The sequence below is a fragment of the Pygocentrus nattereri genome, chromosome 3 (genome assembly GCF_015220715.1).
Source record: "Pygocentrus nattereri isolate fPygNat1 chromosome 3, fPygNat1.pri, whole genome shotgun sequence".
In the NCBI taxonomy this organism is placed as follows: domain Eukaryota; kingdom Metazoa; phylum Chordata; class Actinopteri; order Characiformes; family Serrasalmidae; genus Pygocentrus; species Pygocentrus nattereri.
The window spans coordinates 40,526,722-40,548,166 of record NC_051213.1 but is presented as its reverse complement, the minus strand read 5'-3'; the positions used below and the strand labels follow the sequence as shown (position 1 = coordinate 40,548,166).

General features: G+C 38.9%; 2 protein-coding genes across 3 annotated transcripts; one reads left to right on the top strand and one right to left on the bottom strand.

Annotated features, from left to right (window-relative positions):
- Positions 1-188: 188 nt before the first annotated feature.
- tm9sf1 (transmembrane 9 superfamily member 1) lies at positions 189-15,149 on the top strand. Of its 2 annotated transcripts, none has more exons than XM_037537215.1 (9): positions 189-385; positions 1,263-1,465; positions 1,884-2,015; positions 2,673-2,795; positions 6,016-6,374; positions 8,502-8,656; positions 9,234-9,419; positions 10,088-10,361; positions 12,195-15,149. In XM_037537215.1, the coding sequence occupies exons 2-9, from the start codon at positions 1,271-1,273 to the stop codon at positions 12,586-12,588; spliced, it is 1,818 nt and encodes a 605-aa protein (XP_037393112.1). In that variant the 5' UTR covers positions 189-385; positions 1,263-1,270; the 3' UTR covers positions 12,589-15,149. The 2 variants fall into 2 exon arrangements, with proteins under 2 accessions (XP_037393112.1, XP_017571450.1); XM_017715961.2 differs by having other exon boundaries at positions 189-581.
- A 1,957-nt stretch (positions 15,150-17,106) lies between these two features.
- Positions 17,107-19,768, bottom strand: nanog (nanog homeobox). Its single transcript, XM_017716005.2, has 4 exons — positions 19,212-19,768; positions 18,502-18,875; positions 18,295-18,414; positions 17,107-18,041 (listed from the first exon to the last, which is right to left on the bottom strand). The coding sequence occupies exons 1-4, from the start codon at positions 19,603-19,605 to the stop codon at positions 17,727-17,729; spliced, it is 1,203 nt and encodes a 400-aa protein (XP_017571494.1). The 5' UTR covers positions 19,606-19,768; the 3' UTR covers positions 17,107-17,726.
- Between the last annotated feature and the right edge of the window lie 1,677 nt (positions 19,769-21,445).

Sequence of the window (21,445 nt, the reverse complement as noted above, 5' to 3'; positions counted from 1 at the left end):
GATTACTTCGCTCTCGAACAGGAATGAAAACAGAAAACGTGAGCGTGAACGGCCGCTGGGTACAACATACGATCTACACATAATACTGACGCAAAACCTCCGGAACACTATGATTTGTAGATCAGAGCTTGTCTCTGACCCACAGATCAGCAAACGCTCCCCCTGTGATGCAATTCATCGGGGTGGAGAGAGATTAAAAATGACAGCTACATTTCATACATTTTAGCTGAGAGCGGCCAGTGTATTTTTTTAACCTGTGCATTTAATGCAAAACAGCGGATGTCCTTAGGGAAGAGGGAAAGGGTCCTAACAGGTGTAGGTGTTCTGTGTTTCTTCGCCCCGCCCATCCCGGAAAAGCCCAAACGGCGATATTTTTTATTTTAAGGTGACGTGGATTCGGTTGCTGGATTGTATGTTTTAAAACGCTGAATAAAATCTGTATTTTGGAGGACCATTTATGGTCCGCTGTTTGGTAACACGAACAGATAATGATATTGCGCGTATGTCTTGACCAGCTGATAAAAGGAGAAAGCTGAGCCCGAGGAAGGAGTCGAAGCAATTTAAGATAGCATCTGAAGCAGGTTTGCAGCGTTTTGCTCATGCGGAAGCATTTGAAGCTATGTAATTAGGTCAGATGTTCCCATTTTACGGATATACACTATATGACACCGAGATGTAGCTGTGGTTTGTTCGTAAATTCAATAATCCGCAGTTTTAGCCTAGTGGCTACATGAAACTGTGTTGTCCGAGGTGCTAAGGTAGAAGCTAGCTTATATGTTTATCGCTGATAAGGACACTGGGTACAGCAAAGCTGCTGTTAACATTTCAGCATTTATTCTAAGTAACTTATTCATTCATAATTGTGCATGGTCATCTAATAACCGCTGGCTAGTTAAAGCTTCAGCACGTTTACCCGCTTGACTACACTGCTGTAAAACCGCTGCGAACTTCTGAGTTATGACTGATTCTGATTTTGCTTTGATCTCTTTCTGTTAGTGCATACATTAGAGGTAATCTATGGATCTTATAGTCTGCTCATGGGAATTTACTTGGGAATTTTTGGATTTGTTAACTCGTATCATGCATTTTATATGTGCTTTGTGTGTTAGTGTATTGTATTGGAACTTTTGGTATGGTTATGAGCATGGAGGGATGTAAAATGCTAGAGGGGGAGCTCTGTTTAGGGTGCGACAACGAAGGCAGTAACCACCGCTATATGATAATAAACATCTATTTTCTCTATCTGATTTTGTCTTTGACAGGGTTTGTCATGACACAAAGACTGGCCCGTGGGTGGGCCATGGAGTCTTGTGTGTTGCTTCTGTGCCTTTTGCCACAGATTGGGTGGGCCATCAATTACAAGCAGGGCGATCCTGTCGTTCTTTACGTTAACAAAGTGGGACCTTATCACAACCCCCAGGAAACATATCACTATTATACGCTGCCTGTTTGCAGACCTAAAGAGGTGCGTTAAGCTCTTTCATCTAAATGTGGTTGTTTCACTTTTGGGCTGTCAGGGTTGATTACGTTAGTCATCTACCCATTAAGTTAAAGATTAATTGAGTGCTCAGAATAAAAAAAAAAGACCAAATAATTAACAAATATTTTATTGGACAAAGATAAGCAAGAATAACTTAGAAATATAAGAACCCCATGTGTGGAACCCTGCATATAAAAGATCTTGTCAGTCTGGTTCTTTTTCTTACTGTATAAGAGAGACTGGCAGGGTAAGTTAAATTATGCATTAAAATCATTCAAATTGCCAGTAAGTTTCAACAGAATTATAGAGAAGGTAAATTGTAATAAATTATTTTTTTTAAAGTTGCTTGCAGTTGAAATGGTAAGATATTCTGTGATCTTGCAGTAAGTCAATGTTATTACAGGTGCGTCATAAAGCCTTAAGTCTTGGAGAGGTTTTAGATGGGGACAGGATGGCAGAGTCTTTGTACAAGATCCACTTCAAGGACAACACAGAAAGACAGATATTGTGCCATCTCACCCTCTCTGAAAAAGAGGTAATGTTCAACTCCAACATTCCTTTTTACATTTATTATTGTCCTATCACAATCTCAGAGATCCCCTTTTTTATTTATCTATTTGTAATTGTTTGTTATTCATTTTTGTCCATGGGCACAGTGGGTAGCGCTGTGGCCTTGCAGCATCGAAGGCTTGGGTTCAGTTCCCTGGCTGAGCATCCAGGGTCCTTTCTGTGTGGAGGTTGCGTATACTCCCTGTGTCTCTTTAAATTTCCTCCCAGTCAGGCCAACTGGACACACTAAATGTTGATAGCCTAAATCAATCATCTTATTTGGAGACTTGTGCGTGAATGTATATGTCTGTCTGGATAAGCGGTTTAGAACGTGTGTGTGTGTGTGTGTGTGTGTGTGTGTGTGTGTGCCATTTGGAAATGCCTGTACCTCTTTTAATTATGGTCCAATAGAAATGGTCCAAAATGACTTATAATGAAATCTTAACATAAATTGAAGTTGTGGATTTTTTTTAATCCTCAGATTTCATCTTGACAGCGACCATTTGCGTAAATTTAAGATGTTATTTAACAATAGAAACTTTTACATGCAAATTAGACTAACTTGTTGAACCGAGTTGTCCAACAACAATGTGTTGTTATTAAATATCAAAAACTTTGATGTCTAATGTTACTGTTTTATTAGGTGGATCAGCTGAGAGAAGCTATTGAGGAGCTATATTACTTTGAATTTGTCCTGGATGATATTCCTATCTGGGGATTTGTGGGATACATGGAGGAGAGTGGTTTCCTGCCTCACAGTCACAAGGTCTGCCTATCCCCTCCCTTAATTTTTTTCTTGTTCTCATTTTGGACCTGACTGATGTATAAAAATGGTCTTTGATAGCGATCCAATAACAAATCATATCAGACGATTTACTTTTTTCATATATTTCATACATTTTAATATGTTTACTTACCATTGCGGACATTGTGTCTTAACTAAGCTTTTGTTATAAGTGTAGTGGTTGAAGTATATAACACTGAAGACTATATGAAGTATTCTCACATGAATCATGAATGTGAAATTGTGTAAGTAGTGAGATAACGGGTCCGATAAACATCTCAGTAGTCGGCATCTTGTGTGACAAGCCCCAGTAAAAATGTATAATTAAGTTAAACTATTAACTGACCATTAATAGCTGTTATCATAATTTGAAAATGTACAGAAGTTTATAAATAATAGTTCATGTGCAACCCCAATTCCAATGAAGTTGGGGCGTTGTGTAAAACATAAATAAAAACAGAAAATCCTTTTCAATCTATATTCAATTGAATACACTACAAAAGACAAGATATTTAATGTTCAAACGGATAAACTTTATTGTTTTTTGCAAATATTCACTCATTTGATTTTGATGCCTGCAACACGTTCCAAAGAAGTTGGGACATGGGCAACAAAAGACTGAGAAAGTTGAGCAGTGCTCAAAAAACACCTGTTTGGAACATTCCACAGGTGAACAGGTTAATTGGAAACAGGTCAGTGTCATGATTGAATATAAAGGGAGCATCCCTGAAAGGTTCAGTCGTTCACAAGCAAGGATGGGGCGAGGTTCACTACTTTGTGAACAACTGCATGAGCAAATAGTCCAACAGTTTAAGAACAACGTTTCTTAAGGCAGAAAACCAACATTGAATGCCTGCGACCTTCAATCCCTCAGGTGGCACTGCATTAAAAACCGACATCATTCTGTAACGGATATAAGGAACACTTCAGAAAACCATTGTCAGTGAACACAGTTCGTCGCTCCATCTACAAGTGCAAGTTAAAACTCTGCCATGCAAAGTGAAAGCCACATATCAACAACACCCAGAAATGCCGCCGGCTTCTCTGGGCCCGAGCTCATCTGAGATGGACTGACGCAAAGTGGAAAAGTGTCCTCTGGTCTGACGAGTCCACATTTCAGATTGTTTTTGGAAATCATGGACGTTGTGTCCTCCGGGCCAAATAGGAAAAGGACTGTCCGGATTGTTATCAGCGCAAAGTTCAAAAGCCAGATTCTCTGATGGTATAGGGGTGTGTTAGTGCCCATGGCATGGATAACTTGCACATCTGTGAAGGCACCATTAGTGCTGAAAGGTACATACAGGTTTTGGAGCAACATATGCTGCCATCCAAGCAACGTCTTTTTCAGGGACGTCCCTGCTTATTTCAGCAAGACAATGCCAAGCCACATTCTGCATGTGTTACAACACAAACTGTGTGGCACGTTATGAAGCGCAAAATACAACAACGGAGACCCCGGACTGTTGAGCAACTGAAGTTGTACATCAAGCAAGAATGGGAAAGAATTCCACCTACAAAGCTTCAACAATTAGTGTCCTCAGTTCCCAAACGCTTATTGAGTGTTGTTAAAAGGAAAGGTGATGTAACACAGTGGTAAACACGCCTCTGTCCCAACTTTTTTGGAACGTGTTGCAAGCATCAAATTCAAAATGAGTGAATATTTGCAAAAAAACAATAAATTTTTATCCGTTTGAGCATTAAATATCTTGTCTTTGTAGTGTATTCAATTGAATATAGGTTGAAAAGGATTTTCTGTTTTTATTTATGTTTTACACAACGTCCCAACTTCATTGGAATTGGGGTTGTAGTTGTTGTCTATAATCATGATTAGAGATGATGGATAAGCTGTTTTTCTGTTCATTTACAACAAAAACTTTCATTAGTTAAACAACATTAGTTCAAAGCACTGCAGCAAATTATTGAAATGTATAACTTTCTAATAATGATAGAACGTATGTATGTATGTAATGTCCAGTACATGTGTATGATAATAAATATAAATTATGCATAAGTAATTAGATAACTATTGTGTTAGCAGGTTTGTCTAAAACATTGTTAATTAAAGACAATTTTGCAGTGGAAACCACTCAATTACTTTGTTTCTGAAATAAAAGCAGGAAACATCTGTCATATTATTTTGCCAGAACTAAGTCTGAGCAGTGTATTGTAGTTTCTGAACTTATTTGGTGATCTTTGGAATTCATTGCATATTTAAAAGCTTTGTTTGAGACAGACAAATCAGGGCTAAAATTGCATAGGTTGTCACAACTTAATGCAGGAAAAAAAAGGTAGAGCTGATGTTTTATAACTCATTATTCATCATACTCTTGTTCAGGATAAATGTTTTTTTTTGTAAATGAACAGCATGCACAGCATTTCTATACACATTAATACATTTTAAAATTTTGATGAACTCTGGATTTCTTTATAGCTATTTATAGTCAGTTAATGCACTGCCAGTCATTGTGCCTTTGATTCTGTATGGCTCTGTATTTGCTCCTACTTTGTTTAGTTTGCACGTTTTCTCTTTACAATAAAACTATTTTTATAGCATGTGATCCTCATGCTAAAGGTTAGGTTTGATGATTTTGCAGTTGTTTTATTATTTTACCCTTGATGTTTTATATTCAGTTGATTTTTATAAAAGTGAGCAGGTAGTTCATGTCAGCTTAGAAGTGTTTGAAGACATTAGCATATTAAAACCAATAGAATCCTGAGAATTGGTGAAAATTATTCATGCAGAAGTAATATAGATAAAATGCATATAGATGTTACCACAAAAAGTGATTTCAGGCCATTTTCCTACACTTGAAGGATGGGAAACCCTGATTACTTGGAAAATAATGATAACAGAAACCTATACAAAGCTGCTTAATTCTGTTCTATGATTTTGAAATAAAATTTTGAAAGTAGTCATTACATTCTTAACAGTAAAAGTACTAGATTAACATGGCTAAACACACAGTTTTTGCTATCCATGGCAATCTATGGTCTTAAAAAATCCTCAAGCCATTCAGAAATGTCAGTGTATTATTGCTGGTGTTTTCTCTTACACTTATAATATCTTCAGCTCCATGTATCTTTAATATTAAATAATATTATCTGCATTAGGTGCTGATCGTTGGATCTTACTATGCAGCAGAGTAAACAAATCATCGACATTCATATGTTGCCTTTAATGCTTTTTATTTTTTGCCCTCAGGTGGGGTTATGGACTCACTTGGACTTCAACATTGAGTATAATGGTGACTCTGTCATCTTCGCCAATGTGTCAGTTAAGGATGTGAAGCCGGTGCCCCTGGAGGAAGGAGGTGGTGGGGCAGGCCGGGGAACCGGGGGCAGCAGTGAAGGACTCTCAGTGACTCACACTTACAGTGTGCACTGGTTTGAAAGCCATTTGCCTCATGCACGCAGGGCCGAGCGCCTACGAGATTACTCCTTCTTCCCAAAGACCTTGGAGATCCACTGGCTGTCCATTATCAACTCGTTGGTGCTGGTGGTACTGCTGCTGGGCTTTGTCATCATCATCCTCATGAGGGTGCTAAAGAACGATTTTGCTAGGTAAGGATGCATAAATGATGGAGAACTAGAGGAGAGAATAAGTCATATAGATAGAGTAGAGGAGAGTACTCTGAATAAACAAACTGTGAGACTGCAGAATATGATATTGAAACTATAACAGTTACAGGTCTTGGAGTGAGGCAGACATAAGAAAATATCTTACAAAAGTTATTATGAAGTTTTATCCAGCTTTTAATTACTGGAGCAGCACAGTAATACAGTTCTTAGTTTTCCCTAAGGTTTTCTGGTATCCATGGCAAGCTGGCAGAAGACACTGGTAACAAATTACTGCAGAAATTTCCCTCTGATAAACTTGCCCTCTGAAGGACATATTTATGCAGATTTACAGCTTGCTTTGCAAAAACGTTTGACTGAAGAATTCATGAAAATGTTCACGATTTTTTTGCATAAATTCAGTTCAGCAGCTCACTATTCTATTATAGTTCATTCTTCTCTTCTGTGATAAACTTCACATACAAAGGTTTTCTGTTGTTGTCTCTGGAGTATTTCTTTAAGAAGAGAAAACAATGTGAAATGTAAAAGGTGTTTTATGATTGCCATAGTCAGTTTTGAGTTGGGTATGGGTTCATTGAATATATATGTGTTTAGTTCATTGTATATACATCTGTGAGTAAAGACCCTTGCTGGGCGACGGTTATTCCTTTTAACCTGCAGTCAAGAAGTAAACTGCCTAATGGCATCTATCTAGAATTCTGTTCCTTTGTGTAGGAGGGAAACTAAAGTAGAATAGCTCCTTCTTGGAAGTATAAAAATAGCTTGAGGCATAGCAAAGTAAGCCATCTTTATAAAGTCACAAGAATGAACGTGCTGTTTCTAGAGCAGTTTTTTGAACTACAGTGATCAACCAAAATCATGACATACATGGATACATGGACGCCTGACCTTGGAGATATAGGTCAGCGAAGAATCCCTTCATGCAGTTTTTTAGTCAATGTATGTTTGGTATTTAGAGCATCTTTAGTATTGGACTGGAGCTATGAGGCTAATGTAGCGAAGTGCAATTCAGATACATGCAAACCACAGTTTGGACTCAATTTATGATGGTGTGGTTTTTGATATGGAATATTATACTCTTGTCAATATGTATGGACGAAAACAGCTATTGGGAAGTTTACCACAGCATGATTGAAAAAAATTTTTAGAAATGTACAAAAAACACCCAGTCATACTATCTATAATGTGTTGTACCTCAAAACTAAAAAAGATGATCACAAATTAAATTCCAAAAGTGAAATAGGTTATAGAAGAAAAAAGGTTTTGTTTTCAGAATTACAGGAACATTAACAGCGAAACATAATCAAAAGATGGATAAAAATACAGAAAAATAATCTCAACAAGTCAGCATGTTCACACAAAAACACAAACTTGAATGCAAAAGATTAACTAAGGTAAAAGCTTAAAGAAAATCAGCAGGCTAAAACTCTTAAGAGTGAAAAGAGAGTGTCAGAGAAAAAAAAGTGCTGGGGGTAAAGGCACCTGCAGGTATCTTGCCTGTCTAACATGGACTAGGTCAAAGCATTTATAATATTATGAAATTGTATGTAAATCAGATGGTCTAAATGCAATTATTGATTCATCATTACAAATGAAAGTTGTTGTAATGCAGACTTGGTTTTGCTTAGAAACAAAACTGAACACTGTCATTGGGTGTTCACAAAAGTTGTGTCCTTCATGCGCGTCCTAAGCAGCAAGAGTCGCTCTTGGTCAGGACAAATGCCTTGAAGGTTCCTAAACAGTCACCTTTCACCCAGTAATGGAAATACCCAGTTCCAACTCTTGTAACCATTGCTATCACCAAGTCTGGTAGGATAGATTGGAGGTTAGCATTTACAAGTCCTTATCTCATGTCACAGTGTCTTTTTCAAGGAACATTTCACAGGCCTCACAGAGACATAAAAGCCAAAGAACTATAATTTCTTGGTGTAAGAAATATTTTGCTTGAGAATACATTCCCTTTTATAAAATGTTCCAACTTCATTATGAGAATTAATCTATATTCATACAAACACTAAGCTTTGCCCCCTTGATTCAGATCTTTTTTTAGGGCAGAATGTAATTCAGTGGTCTTGGTTGCAGCTCTGTTACTCGTTCTTACTGTTCTTCCAGGTATAACGTAGAGGAAGATGGCAGCTGTGATGATCTGGATCAGGGAGATAATGGCTGGAAGATCATTCATACTGATGTCTTTCGCTTTCCACCATATAAGAGCTTGCTGTGTTCTGTTCTGGGAGTGGGAGCGCAGTTTCTCACTCTGGCCACAGGTGAGAATCAGTGCACTACAGAAACCATCAACTGCATTGTGAACACTTGCAAATGTTAAGGCTGTGATGACTCTACTCAGTTATCCCTGATTACTCGACTAAAAAAAACATTGCCTAAAATGTTCCTTCTTAATTAAATAAATATCATGATGATAATGCATATTTTACAGTATTTTAAACGGTCTCTTTTGTAGTAAGACATACGGCACAATGGATGCTCTCAATTGTTTACACCATGCATATGTTCTTATATATTTTTTTAATTTATGTGAAAATACATATGGAGTTTTTTATGGGTTTCCTAGTTTACCTTTTTCAGACAAATATTTTGGGTATTTTAAAAGTCTGTATATGTTAAGTCCATTTTCATGGTTTTAACTTTTTTTTTTACATGTTTATTCATCAAATAGTTGTTAGATCGACAGTATTATCAATACTGACAGCCCTAGTGGACCCAGTGTGTGTGTGAATAAGAGAGGACAACAAATTAGTTGCAGATTACATCTTTGCTGTTGACATGAAGGTGCTCTCAGATCACTCTTAACCTGTTATCCTGGCCTTCCTTCTTTGTTGCCAGGAATCATTGTCATGGCGTTGCTGGGGATGTTTAACGTGCATCGCCATGGTGCCATAAACTCTGCAGCGATCGTGCTTTATGCACTGACCAGTTGTGTGTCAGGTTACTGCTCCTGCAACTTCTACACTCAGATCCATGGGCAACGCTGGGTCTGGAACATCATCCTCACGTCCTCCCTCTTCTCTGGTGAGATGTTGTGCTTTGCTTTAGATCAACATGGTTGGGAAAGACTGCATGCAGGACTTGTTTCTGTGTGATGTTGAGTGGTCAACTAAAGAGGAACATGCAAAGGAACTCTGGGAGATGTAGGAAATTACATACACACTTTAGCATTTCCAAAACTGTATCTCAGAAGTTTTTTTTTTTAGTGGAGTGCACAAATAGCAATGAGCTATGTGACTATTTCCCTTTACAGGGCTCGTATCCTACATTTTTCTTGTTTTATGACATATCTGTCAGATACAAAAATAGCTTTTTTTAATTCAAAGGGACGCAGAGGTTGAAAATCAAATATATATGAATGACCAGTATTCTGCTTTGTATTTTTTCTATTCAAAAAGCAATCCAGGCTGAAGTTCTTCAGTGTAAATGGTGGTGGCTAAACTGCTGTAGGCTGAATAGATGGATATACATGTAGCTATGTTGAGTTTTGTGTATTTTCAGTGGTGCAAAAATCTTTATTTTGAACTCCTACCTCAATATACAGAAGGAAAGCCTTAGACATCTGTACTGTACATGTTGGTGTTGCAGTTTTGTGTTATTAAAAGGCAAAAATCTCATTCTCTCTCTCTGTCTCTGTCTCTCTCACTCTCTGTCTCTCTCTCTCATTCTCTCTCTCGCTCTCTCTCTCTCAGCTCCTCTCTTTCTGACCTGGAGTGTAGTAAACTCTGTTCACTGGTGGAGTGGTTCCACACAAGCCCTCCCTGCCTCCACTGTGCTCCTGTTGCTAGGTGCTTGGGTGCTAGTAGGCTTTCCCCTCACAGTCATTGGGGGAATTGTGGGTAAGAATCGGGCCGGCAGCTTCCAGGCTCCATGCCGCACACGCAACATCCCCCGCCAGATCCCCCAGCAGCCCTGGTACAAACACACAGCTGTGCACATGGCCATCGGAGGGTTCCTACCTTTCAGGTGAGTATTGAAGCTAGTAAGAGAATGAGTAGTCTACTTCCATAAATTGCTGTTCTTCCCATCTTATTCTGTGTGGCCAGTTACAAAGCCGAAATCTGATTACTGCCTGAATCATGTAGATCTATAGCGTTTTTCCATTATCTGTTTACCCAAGTACATGTAAACACGTTTCAAACATGATTCTGCAATTATTGGATTATTAAGTCATAGTTGGCGAAGGCATGTGTGATACCTGTACTCTTGTAATCTTGCTAGACAGCTTTGGTTACTCTGCCTAACAGTACATTAGAAATCAGCAGTTACTTAAGTTGCATTACAGTGATAGCCACACCTACATTGAACTGGGTGTCTAGTATTTCGTCTTTGGACAAGTTATTGTTTGAGCTTGTCAGCTAACAGGCTGCCATAGTATTCAAAGACAGTTGTTCTTTGTAGTAGTTGTAAAACTACAGAATCCAAAGTGAAGGATGTTTTCAATACCTGTTACAACCTTTACATTTCCAGAAGTGCGAAAAGAAGTGCTACGCTAGATGTAGCATTAAATCCAGTGTGGGAAAATGTTCATAGCACCACTTGGCACCACAGCACTTGGTCCTAACCTTGAAATTTGCTAATACAAAATGATAGGGACTTTCACCCTTTAAACTTTCTGGCAGTGACAGGGTCTACTTTAGATATGTCTGTGATTAGATTGTTTTGAATAAATCAGAAATATTAAATAGTCATATCATTTTCATTATATAATATATTTTTCATCATCATGTTTAGAATACATTTTATTATTCTAATAATAATAATAATAATTATTATTATTATTATTATTATTATTATTATTATTATTATCATGAATTGGAATTTGTTTTTATAGTTGACAAAATTCAAGAAACTCTTCTTCCTCCATAAATATAATCCATTTACAAGGCTTACACTGCTGAAAAGTTTGAGTGCTGATATCACAGCAAGGGGATAAAAGGTGTGGAGTACAGCATTATAGCCAGTTAACAAGTATTATTTTTGCAATTTGTTGTTTGATTTGATAAAAATTGGTCTTTCATGTGTTAAATTAATGCAAAATGAAGGCCGAATATGTCCCCAAATATTTGTCCTGAGTCTAGCCAAATTTCACATAAGAAGCTACAACTGTTATACTCTAATAATGCAGGTCTTGGAACAGGCATGAGAGAATGTGACAGAAGCAACATGGTAAAAAGCAGTTTCTTGTTACCTTAATTTTCACTAAGGTTTTGTGGTATCCCTGGCAATAATGCAAGTTAATGTAATAATGCATTACAAGTTTTATTGAAGAGTTAATAAAAATATGTATTGTATATCAACATTTTAATTCAGCAACTGTGCAGTTGCTTTTATTTTAAGTGAGTTTCTAGTCAACAGGTTTTCTATTCTTAATACAGGTAAATCTATCAAATTGTAGTATACTACAGATGCAAAAGATGGACATTAGGTTAGCATAGTTTTTTCTTGGTGATGAACAGTTGTAACCAACCCTAATCCTGGAGATCCACCTTCCTGTGGAGTGTAGCTCAAACCACAATCTGCACATGCTACAGATAAACTTCACTTAATGTCCTTGATTGGCTGGGTCAGATGCATTAATATCAGGAGGAGGGGGCAGCATGTTAGATGCAATTTGGAATCTCCAGGAGGAGGGTTACTGACCATTGCTTTAAACTTGTCCCATATTGTGCACTGTTTAGCTCCACTATACTCTCTGCTTTGAATGAGTGCAGCATTGGAGTTAAAAACCACAGCTGTGTAGACCACTTTTATCTCATATCGCTCTCTCTCGCTCTCTCTCTCTCATTTTTTTCACAGTGCCATCTCAGTGGAGCTGTACTACATTTTTGCCACCGTGTGGGGAAGAGAGCACTACACTCTTTATGGCATTTTGCTCTGTGTCTTTGCCATACTGCTCTCTGTGGGGGCCTGCATCTCTGTAGCACTCACGTACTTCTTGCTCTCAGGCGAAGATTACCGCTGGTGGTGGCGCAGCATCCTGAGCACAGGCTCCACTGGCCTCTTTATATTTGTCTACTCTCTCTTCTACTACCACAATCGATCCAGCATGAGTGGTCTAGTGCAGAGTGTGGAGTTTTTTGGCTATTCCTTACTCACAGCCTTCGTCTTTTCTCTCATGCTGGGGACCGTTTCGTTCTGGGCCTCGCTGACTTTCATCCGTTACATCTACCGCAGCTTGAAGATGGACTGATGGAGAGCATAAAAGACACTTTCTTTTTTTTTTCCTTCTCTCTCTGTCTCTTTCTCTCCTTCTCTGTCTCTCTATTTCTCTGCCTTTTTGGACAAGAACATTTGGCCTCATGCACCAGTGCCCAGTGAGCCTACACAAGTTTTGATTTGCTGGAATGTTAAATTCCATCGCCAAACGAGTCGTGAAAAAGAAGTGAAAAACGAGCAGCTGTTCGAGAAATGGAATCCTAACCGTCTGTTTTACACCTATGAGACTATGGTACTACCATAGCTTTTTTAACCTAATCTCTTATCGTCTGCATCTGTAGTTTATGATCTGTTGCCACTGACAGTAATTTCTCTGTGTGATTTAAGCATGTTTCATCAAAGTTTTTTTACTAAGTACAAGGAAACTTGACACATGCTAACATGTTAATTGATCATATAGTACAGATGAAGCATATGGAAATTAGGTTTTAAAATGAAATGCAGGAGTATTCCTTTGAAGGTACATAGCTGTTAAAATATATGCTCAGCAAATTCTAGACATGCATCTGGTTCACATTTGGTTAAGTTAAGTCAAGACAGTCGAGTTAAACAGTTGCCTGTTCAGTCATTGCACTAAAATTAGATCTGACTTGTCGGTAGTGGCATTCGGGCTGTCGAATGCATAGTTCATTCCAAAGTATTGACTTGCTGTTTAAAATTAAACCAAGACAATGCCTCTACGTAGACTGGTATTTCCGATGGCATACAAGAAGCAGGAAGTACTTTCATCCATATAACCCATAGCATATGAAGGACTTGAGTCTATATAAGTTAACAAAAGGGACATGGGATTTTTCTCAATAAGGGTTACTTTGGACACCATGTAATGTGTCAGTGGAGCAAGTGGTGCATTGAATATATGTGAGGGAACATGGTTTTAAATTGTAAAAGGGTATTTATGACAAATGAGTGGGGAAGAGATGTATAATGTTTACTTGAGGAAAGCTAATTCTGTTCCACTCTACAGATTCAGTCTGGTATTCCTCTAATACTGAATCATGTTTTGTTGTGAGACAAATAGACCAATTGCATATATTTTATATACATGTACATAAAAAAAACAATAGACATCAGTGGGTAAAGTTCTTAAAATCTTATGCTATAGGCCAAATTTTGCACACACATCTTATATACTCTTCATTGAACAGCACTGACTATTAGAATGGGACAATTTGGCGCAGTCACATGTGAACCTAAGGCCCACTGTATTCTGTGCCAAGCATCAGTCAAGAGGATGCCTCCAGATGACTTTCAGTTGTTATCTAGAACTACTCATCTAACATCAGTAAATAACCTCACTTGTGGCTGCATGCAGTCAGATCGTTACAGCGGTATTCCAACATCTAGATGAATAAAAGCTGTTATTATAAAACAAAGAACAAACAAAGTCCCTTTTAATATGCTTCATTTTCAGGTTGGATGAGCAGGTAGTGACAAGCCTTTGGACACAGTTTATCTGTTATCGCAGAACTAACTGATTCACACTCTGCAGTTTGGACAAGTTGTTTGCAGTATATTAGCAAAATTCTTATTGAACTTAATAAAGACTACAGTCACCCCTAGTCATATTACATGAGTGAAAACAATTACACATCCTCTACAGGAGTGGTTCCCAACATGGACCTCAAGGCCCCCAGATGGTCCACATTTTTGCTCCAACACAATTCTCAATATGTAGGGATAAAGGAAAACTGTGGACCATTTGGGTGGCCCTGAAGACCAGGTTGGGAACCACTACATTACAAACATAAAAATAAATTGTGCAAAAACACCAATTGTGCATTAAAATGTATAGAAATGTGTTAAGTTCAGCAAATAAATAGTAATTGTGCATTGAAAGTAGCGGAAAAATGTCTTGTTTCAATTTGTTCCCTGTAGAGGATGTGATAACTTATTTTTATTTAGAAAATCAACAAAACATGGAATTTAACTGACTTAACATTCACTACATAAGGTGGGGTTTTCAGTTTTCAGTTAAAAATGTGTAATTACTGAGCTGGACTGTTTTAGTTTGTCCAAAGCAGGCAGATTGGAAATTATGATAAATTTGCCACTGTGCTAACAGTAACATTGTGACAAAAAATAACCAATCAATCCTACCAGTGTGACCTTTCGCACGCATACAAACTTAGTCATTTACAATAGTGCACTCTTCATTTACATATTTTGAGTTGTGCACTACAGTTTCATATCAGGTTGAATAGGATTTTTGCAAGAGTCCTGTAAAGCTTGTTTAACTTTGATAGCAAGTTGCCATAAAAGAGCACATGGATAGAAAAGGCTGAGCTTTGAAGGATCCTTCATGTACCATGGGCTCTTATTGGTAATAACAAATATATGTACAAATCACTGCTATGAATGTGTGGAGTGGAATAGTATAAAAGCTTCAAGATGAGATTTGGGATGGATTTTATCATGCTTATGTGATGTGGGACATGGGAGCAATATGTACAATAGTCACCAGTTACTGTGATCTTACTTCAGCTGTACATATACAATCTTTTCAATAAAGCCACCTTTTTTCTTAGGAAAAAATGTCTAATGGCATTGCTAACACAGACTTCTGATAAAGGCCATGGTGGGTTTCCCTGAATATAATAGAACAAATTAAAAGATTAATAAGCGATTTTACAGCGGAAGTGAGGATTAATTAAACACCTTCATAAAGATGAACAAGTTAAAAGGGATGTTGCAGCAACTTATAACATAATCTTTGTTGTATCTTTTGCATGTGGTTGGTTACCCCTACATTACCAGCATAGGAATGTGGGTGGTTTTCACAAGCTTCTGACTGATCACTATGGATACCAAAAAAACCTCAGGGAAAACAAAAGTAACACACATTGCTTTATTTAAAGTGTTGATTCAAATGGGTAAAGCTTCACCATTGGTAAGATACTATATTTGTCTATGTCTGTCCCATCCCTGGACCTGTAGTATTAGAGTGGAAGGATTGTATAAAACGTATTGGAAGGTACAATCACATTTCAACATTGGAATTCCACAGCTGCTCTATGGCTTCTGTTTTAAGTGAGATGCTCTTTTGTAAAACAAAATTTAAGTCAGGTTTCCTTTTCAGGTGAATGTTAAAAGGGAAATCCCCCAATTGTTCTAAACTTCTGCTTAATTAAATGGTTAAGGTGGTTAATTAATGGTTAAGTCATTCTGGGTCAGTGTTCATAGTGGTGGTAACAGGAACCAGATATCTAAAGGATATAATGCCACCTCACAGAAAGTTATTACATGAAATGGTCATGAATATGAAAATGCATTGTTGTGATAGGTGCTGAGATAACATTTTGGTCTAAATGTAATTTTTATATGTTAATGAAGGTACATGAAGGGTGTGGCAAGGCAAAATGGCCCCAGATATGCCACTGTTTTACCATTAACATCATTACATTAAAAAATTGAGTAAAATTCTTGCATTGTAGGCATTGTGACCATCTTTCTCGACACAACTGTAAAGAAATCTGAATCATTGTTTCTCTACAATGCACCATATTACATCAAAACACTGAGTGACCATGTACTAAACAAACTTTAATGGTAACTTATTACATAAACTCCATAGACATCAAGTGAAATGAAGACTAGAACTGGTTGAAATACACTATATTTCCAAAAGTATTCACTCACCCATCCAAATTATTGAATTCAGGTGTTTGTCATTTCCATGGCCACAGGTATATAAAATCAAGCACCTAGGCATGCAGGCTTCTTGTGAAAGAATGGGTCGCTCTCAAAAGCTCCCCCTTCCCCATGTTCCAACAGGACTGTGTACCAGCACACAAAGCAAGGTCCATAAACACATCGATGAACAAGTTTAGCGTGGAAGAACTTGACTGGCCTGCACAGAGTCCTGACCTCAACCATAGAACACCTTTGGGATGAATTAGAGCAGAGACTGTGAGCCAGGCCTTCTTGTCCAATATCAGTGTCTGACCTCACAAATGTGCTTCTGGAAGAATAGCCAGAAATTCTCATAAAACACGCTCCTAAACCTTGTGGAAAGCCTTCCCAGAAGAGTTGAAGCTGCTATAGCTACAAAAGATGGGCCGACCTCATTAAACCATATGGAGTAATAAGGAGTTCTCAACTTCATATGCGTGTGAAGGCAGGTGAGCAAATACTTTTGGAAATATGGTGCACCTGGATTTATTTTATCCATCCATTTTTGGATTGGAGCGGGGGGGGGTTTGGGGCGGGTGTCATCAGGCAGAAGGCAGGGCAGACAGACACACACAGTCACTCACACCCAGGGGCAATTTTGCATGTCCAATTGGCCTGACTGCATTATCACTGGGCAGTGGGAGGAAACCGGAGAACCCGGAGGAAACCCACGCAGACACGGGGAGAACACGCAAACTCCACACAGAGAGGACCCCAATCACCTGGCCAGGTAACCGAACCCAGGCCCTCCTCTGTGAGGCGACAGCCACCACGCCACCAAATAAAATTAAAGAACTAAGCATGGTCAGTTTGTTACTAAAATAAAAGCCATTTCAGCGACACAAGAACATTTATTCTACACAATAGTGTAGGGTTTCAAAAGATACAGTTTGAAAGATAGGGGTCAAAGAACAAGAATATCTTGAGCAGTGGAGCACAGGAACATTTGGAAAGCAAATGCTCAACAAAGCAATCATACAATTCATATGGTACATAATTTGAAACAGTATACAATCTAGTGCAGTATTGATCCTCTGCTGACAGATGTGGAACAGTGCCTTGCATAGAAGCATATTATATACATCTGATGGAATGAACTTGTCACATTGCTGTCACACACCAACACTCATGTCAAGCATCAAAAGAAAGTGAGGCTATCTAAAAAAAAAAAATTAAATACTTTGGATGGTTCACTGAACTTACAAAAATAGAGCTTCGGGATAAAAACTAGATTAAAAACTTCCTGTTCATAAAAAGGGGGAAAAAAAAAAAAAAAAAAAAAGGTTGTGCAATTGATAGCATGCAGCAAGCAGAGTTAAGAGGAACAAAAAGCAGCATCTACAATAAGTTCCTTGGATCACAGCTATTTACATGTATGGTCTACAACCAAAAGCTAAAACTATTTACATGTGCCTCTAACTCACAGCTAAGCACAACTGCTTAAGAGGACCACTGGGTGGCACTGTGCACTGTGGCCAGTTGTGTAGGGTTGCTGCCTGGGTCAACAACACTTCCACAGTCACCATTTCCACTAACTGGCACATAACTAGAGGGGTTGGGGAACTCGTAGTGCGTCACAACTGGGGGCAAAGGCCAGTTTCCCTGAGGCCTAGTGGACACTTGGGAAGGGGAGAGAGGCCGAGAGTAGCTGGGATAGAAGGACTGCATTTGTTGGGGGCTTTTCTTGAAGACAGCATCTCTGAACTGCGGGTTGGTAAAAAGTTCATGGTTCAGTATTGGAGCATCTACCTGGAACTGAGAATAAATAAAGTCAACACACTGAACATACCACATTTAAATAATTAAAAAAGGGCACCATACACCGTGTGTATCATCCTGCCTTTAAGACATTATCCCATCTGTTGAAATGCCTCCATGTTGGATGATTTTCTCTGTGTCCAAACTGAGGAAGTCACTACCACTTAAAAGACAGGACTTTGGGCAGAGTGGACAAAAAGCAAATGAGTAAATCAATAAATTTTAAAAAATGTGCTTTGAATTTAGTCACCTGAGAATGTGGGGTTGATGCATTTGAAATCCCTGCCGTAATGTACCTCTCTGACACCCAACTGTTATCTTTCTGATGTCTCTTGAGTTTCATCCTGCGATTCTGAAACCAGGTTTTCACCTTAAAAAGGGGAGGAAAAATTAAACAATGGAAGGAAACTCAATACCCCAAGTTCATTTAACCTTCACGGTTTAGCTAGAGCTTTACCTGCTTGTACGTAAGCCCAGTCAACCCTGCTAGAGTCTTCATTTCTGCTGGCGTGAGGTATCTCTGAACGTTGAAGCGGTCAGTAAGCGCGTTCATCTGACCTTCAGAGAACGCGGTACGGGCTTTGGCTTTGCGGGGCTGCGCCGGCAGCTGCTCGGACGGAGACGGAACGGACAGTGCTGGCACTTCGTCTCCCCCCGCGTTCAAATTCGTCGGCTCCTCCGCAGTCACCAAGAGGGAGCTGGAAAGAACTTCACCGCCGTTGGGGCTACCATTCTCCAACGCATATGCCCGCTCTTTTTTGATCCAGGGAGGGAGGTCGAGGTCGGTTGGGGGGGCGCCTCCCTCTCGACTGCTACCCGAGCTCCAAGAATCTGTAAAAAGCAAAAAAAGTCTTTAGACAAATCGCGAGAGACCAATCTCAAAATTCGCGCCAACCTTCAAAGGGGCGGGGCTCTAATGTTCCTACTACCAATTTAGCTACCCTACGTCTACCATGGCTTACTTCGAGAAGGTTATTATTGCTACGGAATTCTACATCACTGCATATATTCAGAATCCAAAAAATGCAAGTATCTTGTTTTGTAGGTACTACACCCATGTACGTATATACTTCCATAAAAAGGAAGCTACAAGCTACCAAACTTGAGTCGCAACCGCAGTCACATGCCCGTTAGCTAGCTAGCCAATTCACGTTAACAGTTGTCAACCTGGGGTGTGGGCCTCCGAGTCGCTTAGCGTGTCGCTCCCTGTACCAGCTTGGTCCTGGTCCTTCGCTTGTTGGTCGTAATGGACGCGGTTATGCGAGAGGAAAAGACGCCCGTTCTGCGTGTGCGACTGCGAATCCGCGTAGTACACGACCGAGCTCGGGTAATGTCCGTTAGTGTTGTTGGTGGGGCATTCCGGACTGCCAGGTGGGGACTGCGATGGAGCCTGGGAGGAGTAGAAGCTGCCAGTGACCCCAGCTGTCGGTCCGTACGCGGCCTCCGCCCAGCCCATGGTCGGAGGAGTTTGCTCGGGTCCTTGAGGGTACATTAAACCGTAGGCATAAGCGTGGTAAGACGGGTTGTAGTTGTAACTCACTGGCATTTTCCAGTCTGCCATGTCTGTTCTACCCCGTACCTAGTTAGGCTAGCTGAAGAGCAAGATGGTATTCACGCTAATTTAAGTATGAATTTCCTCCAACCTAGCAAGCCAATAACTAGAAGGCCCTCTCCTTGGACACCCAAGCAAAAATCAAATCCCTCAGTCCACAGTTAGCAACTCCCCCCACATATCTGAATTAGCGTTGCTCCATCTTAGGGTGGATTTATAAAGCCAGGTGTGGTGGGTTGGTTAGGTGGAACTGCTTGGTCCAATCAAATGAGGCTCCACGCCCATATTCAGCACCTCCCTGAAGATGTGTCTAAACATACACCGCTCTGAAAGCTTTAGCTGTATAATATTGCAATCTTAAATAAAGACTAGTAATGGAGTGAAAGCTTTTAAATGTCAACTGCACAGATTATTAAAAAAATAATTCTACATAATTAAATGATTGATATTTAAACAGTCATTTAAAGTACTTTGATGTGAAATGCCCTGCTTTTTTGCTTCTGAAACTTGTAGTCAGAATTCATGACAGTGGCATGACATTTAATCCCTCTTTAAGCTCCCTCACTGAAAGTTATTACATGAAATGATTAGATGTATGCTATCTGATGTCTGACACATTGTTTTATGATAGATAGGTTTTGGCTTAAAATGTATTTTAATCCATTTACTTTAGTCCATTAATAGGGGAGAGGTACAAAATGGTCCCCAACGAAAACTTTTTTCACATTTCTGACTATTTTACCATCATCAACAAACATACATGCGTATATACATACATATATACATACATGTATTTTCTAAGGTGCTTATCCTTCTGGGCTGCAATAAGAGCTGGAGCCTATCCCAGCCGTCTTTGGGCATAATGCCCATTGTCAACATGACATATAAAACTCAGAAGGTACGTGTAGGTTCACTGGTGGGTTTGGGTAGTACATAAATTAGCTGTGTTTGTGTTGTAAACATGGACAATCTCTGTAAGATTCTTTACCAGGAACAAATTTACATCAAACCACTCTAAATGAATTTGTTTTCATCGCAAGAACCAAATCATACAGTTTTGAATCAAATGTTGAAAAAGTATTGGAATTTCTTTTTAAGTTTAAGGTTTATTTGTGCTGTCATCAGAGAATGATGTCATGTTAATATATGTTAATAGTATAATTACTAATTATTATTTATAGAGCACTTTCCATTTTAGCTATTATAATAGATTAGTAAAACAATGGAGAGATAAAACGCCATGCTCTGAATGAAATAACAGTACAATTTCACCCAAATACATTTTTATTCTGAATGTAAACATATATTCAGATTACATTTCTAATATTCTCTTTTTGTTGGGGTGAGGGCTCAGCAAAGATTTTGTATTTCAGTGTTTGTTATTGTTTGTGAGCTTAAAATTGCTTAATTTTTGTACTCCAAGAGCTCATTGATAGGACTGATTTGGTGTAAAGTATGTAGCAAGATGCAATCTAATCAAAATAGTAGAAGCTACCCTGCATTGTTTATTATTAAATATTCTTTTTGTTTTTATTTGTTCTAACAATAGCTTTCGGGTGTGCTCTTATTACTTTAATGTACTCCTGTCCATCGATACAAAGAAATACATTGGCAGGCCCTTGAACATTTTAAACAACAGTAATGAACCTGTTTTGTCCATCGAGACGGGGGGAGAGGGGAGCACAATTCTGATGGTAAATACATGTGCTAATAGTCCATTAGCACCTTCCTTACATGTACACTCATCAACATGATTGAGGTCAAAAGGCTACTATGACGTATTTGCCAGCAGTATATGTGAAAGTACAGCTTAATCTCGAAGCCCCCTGCTCCCTATATACTCCTTTGT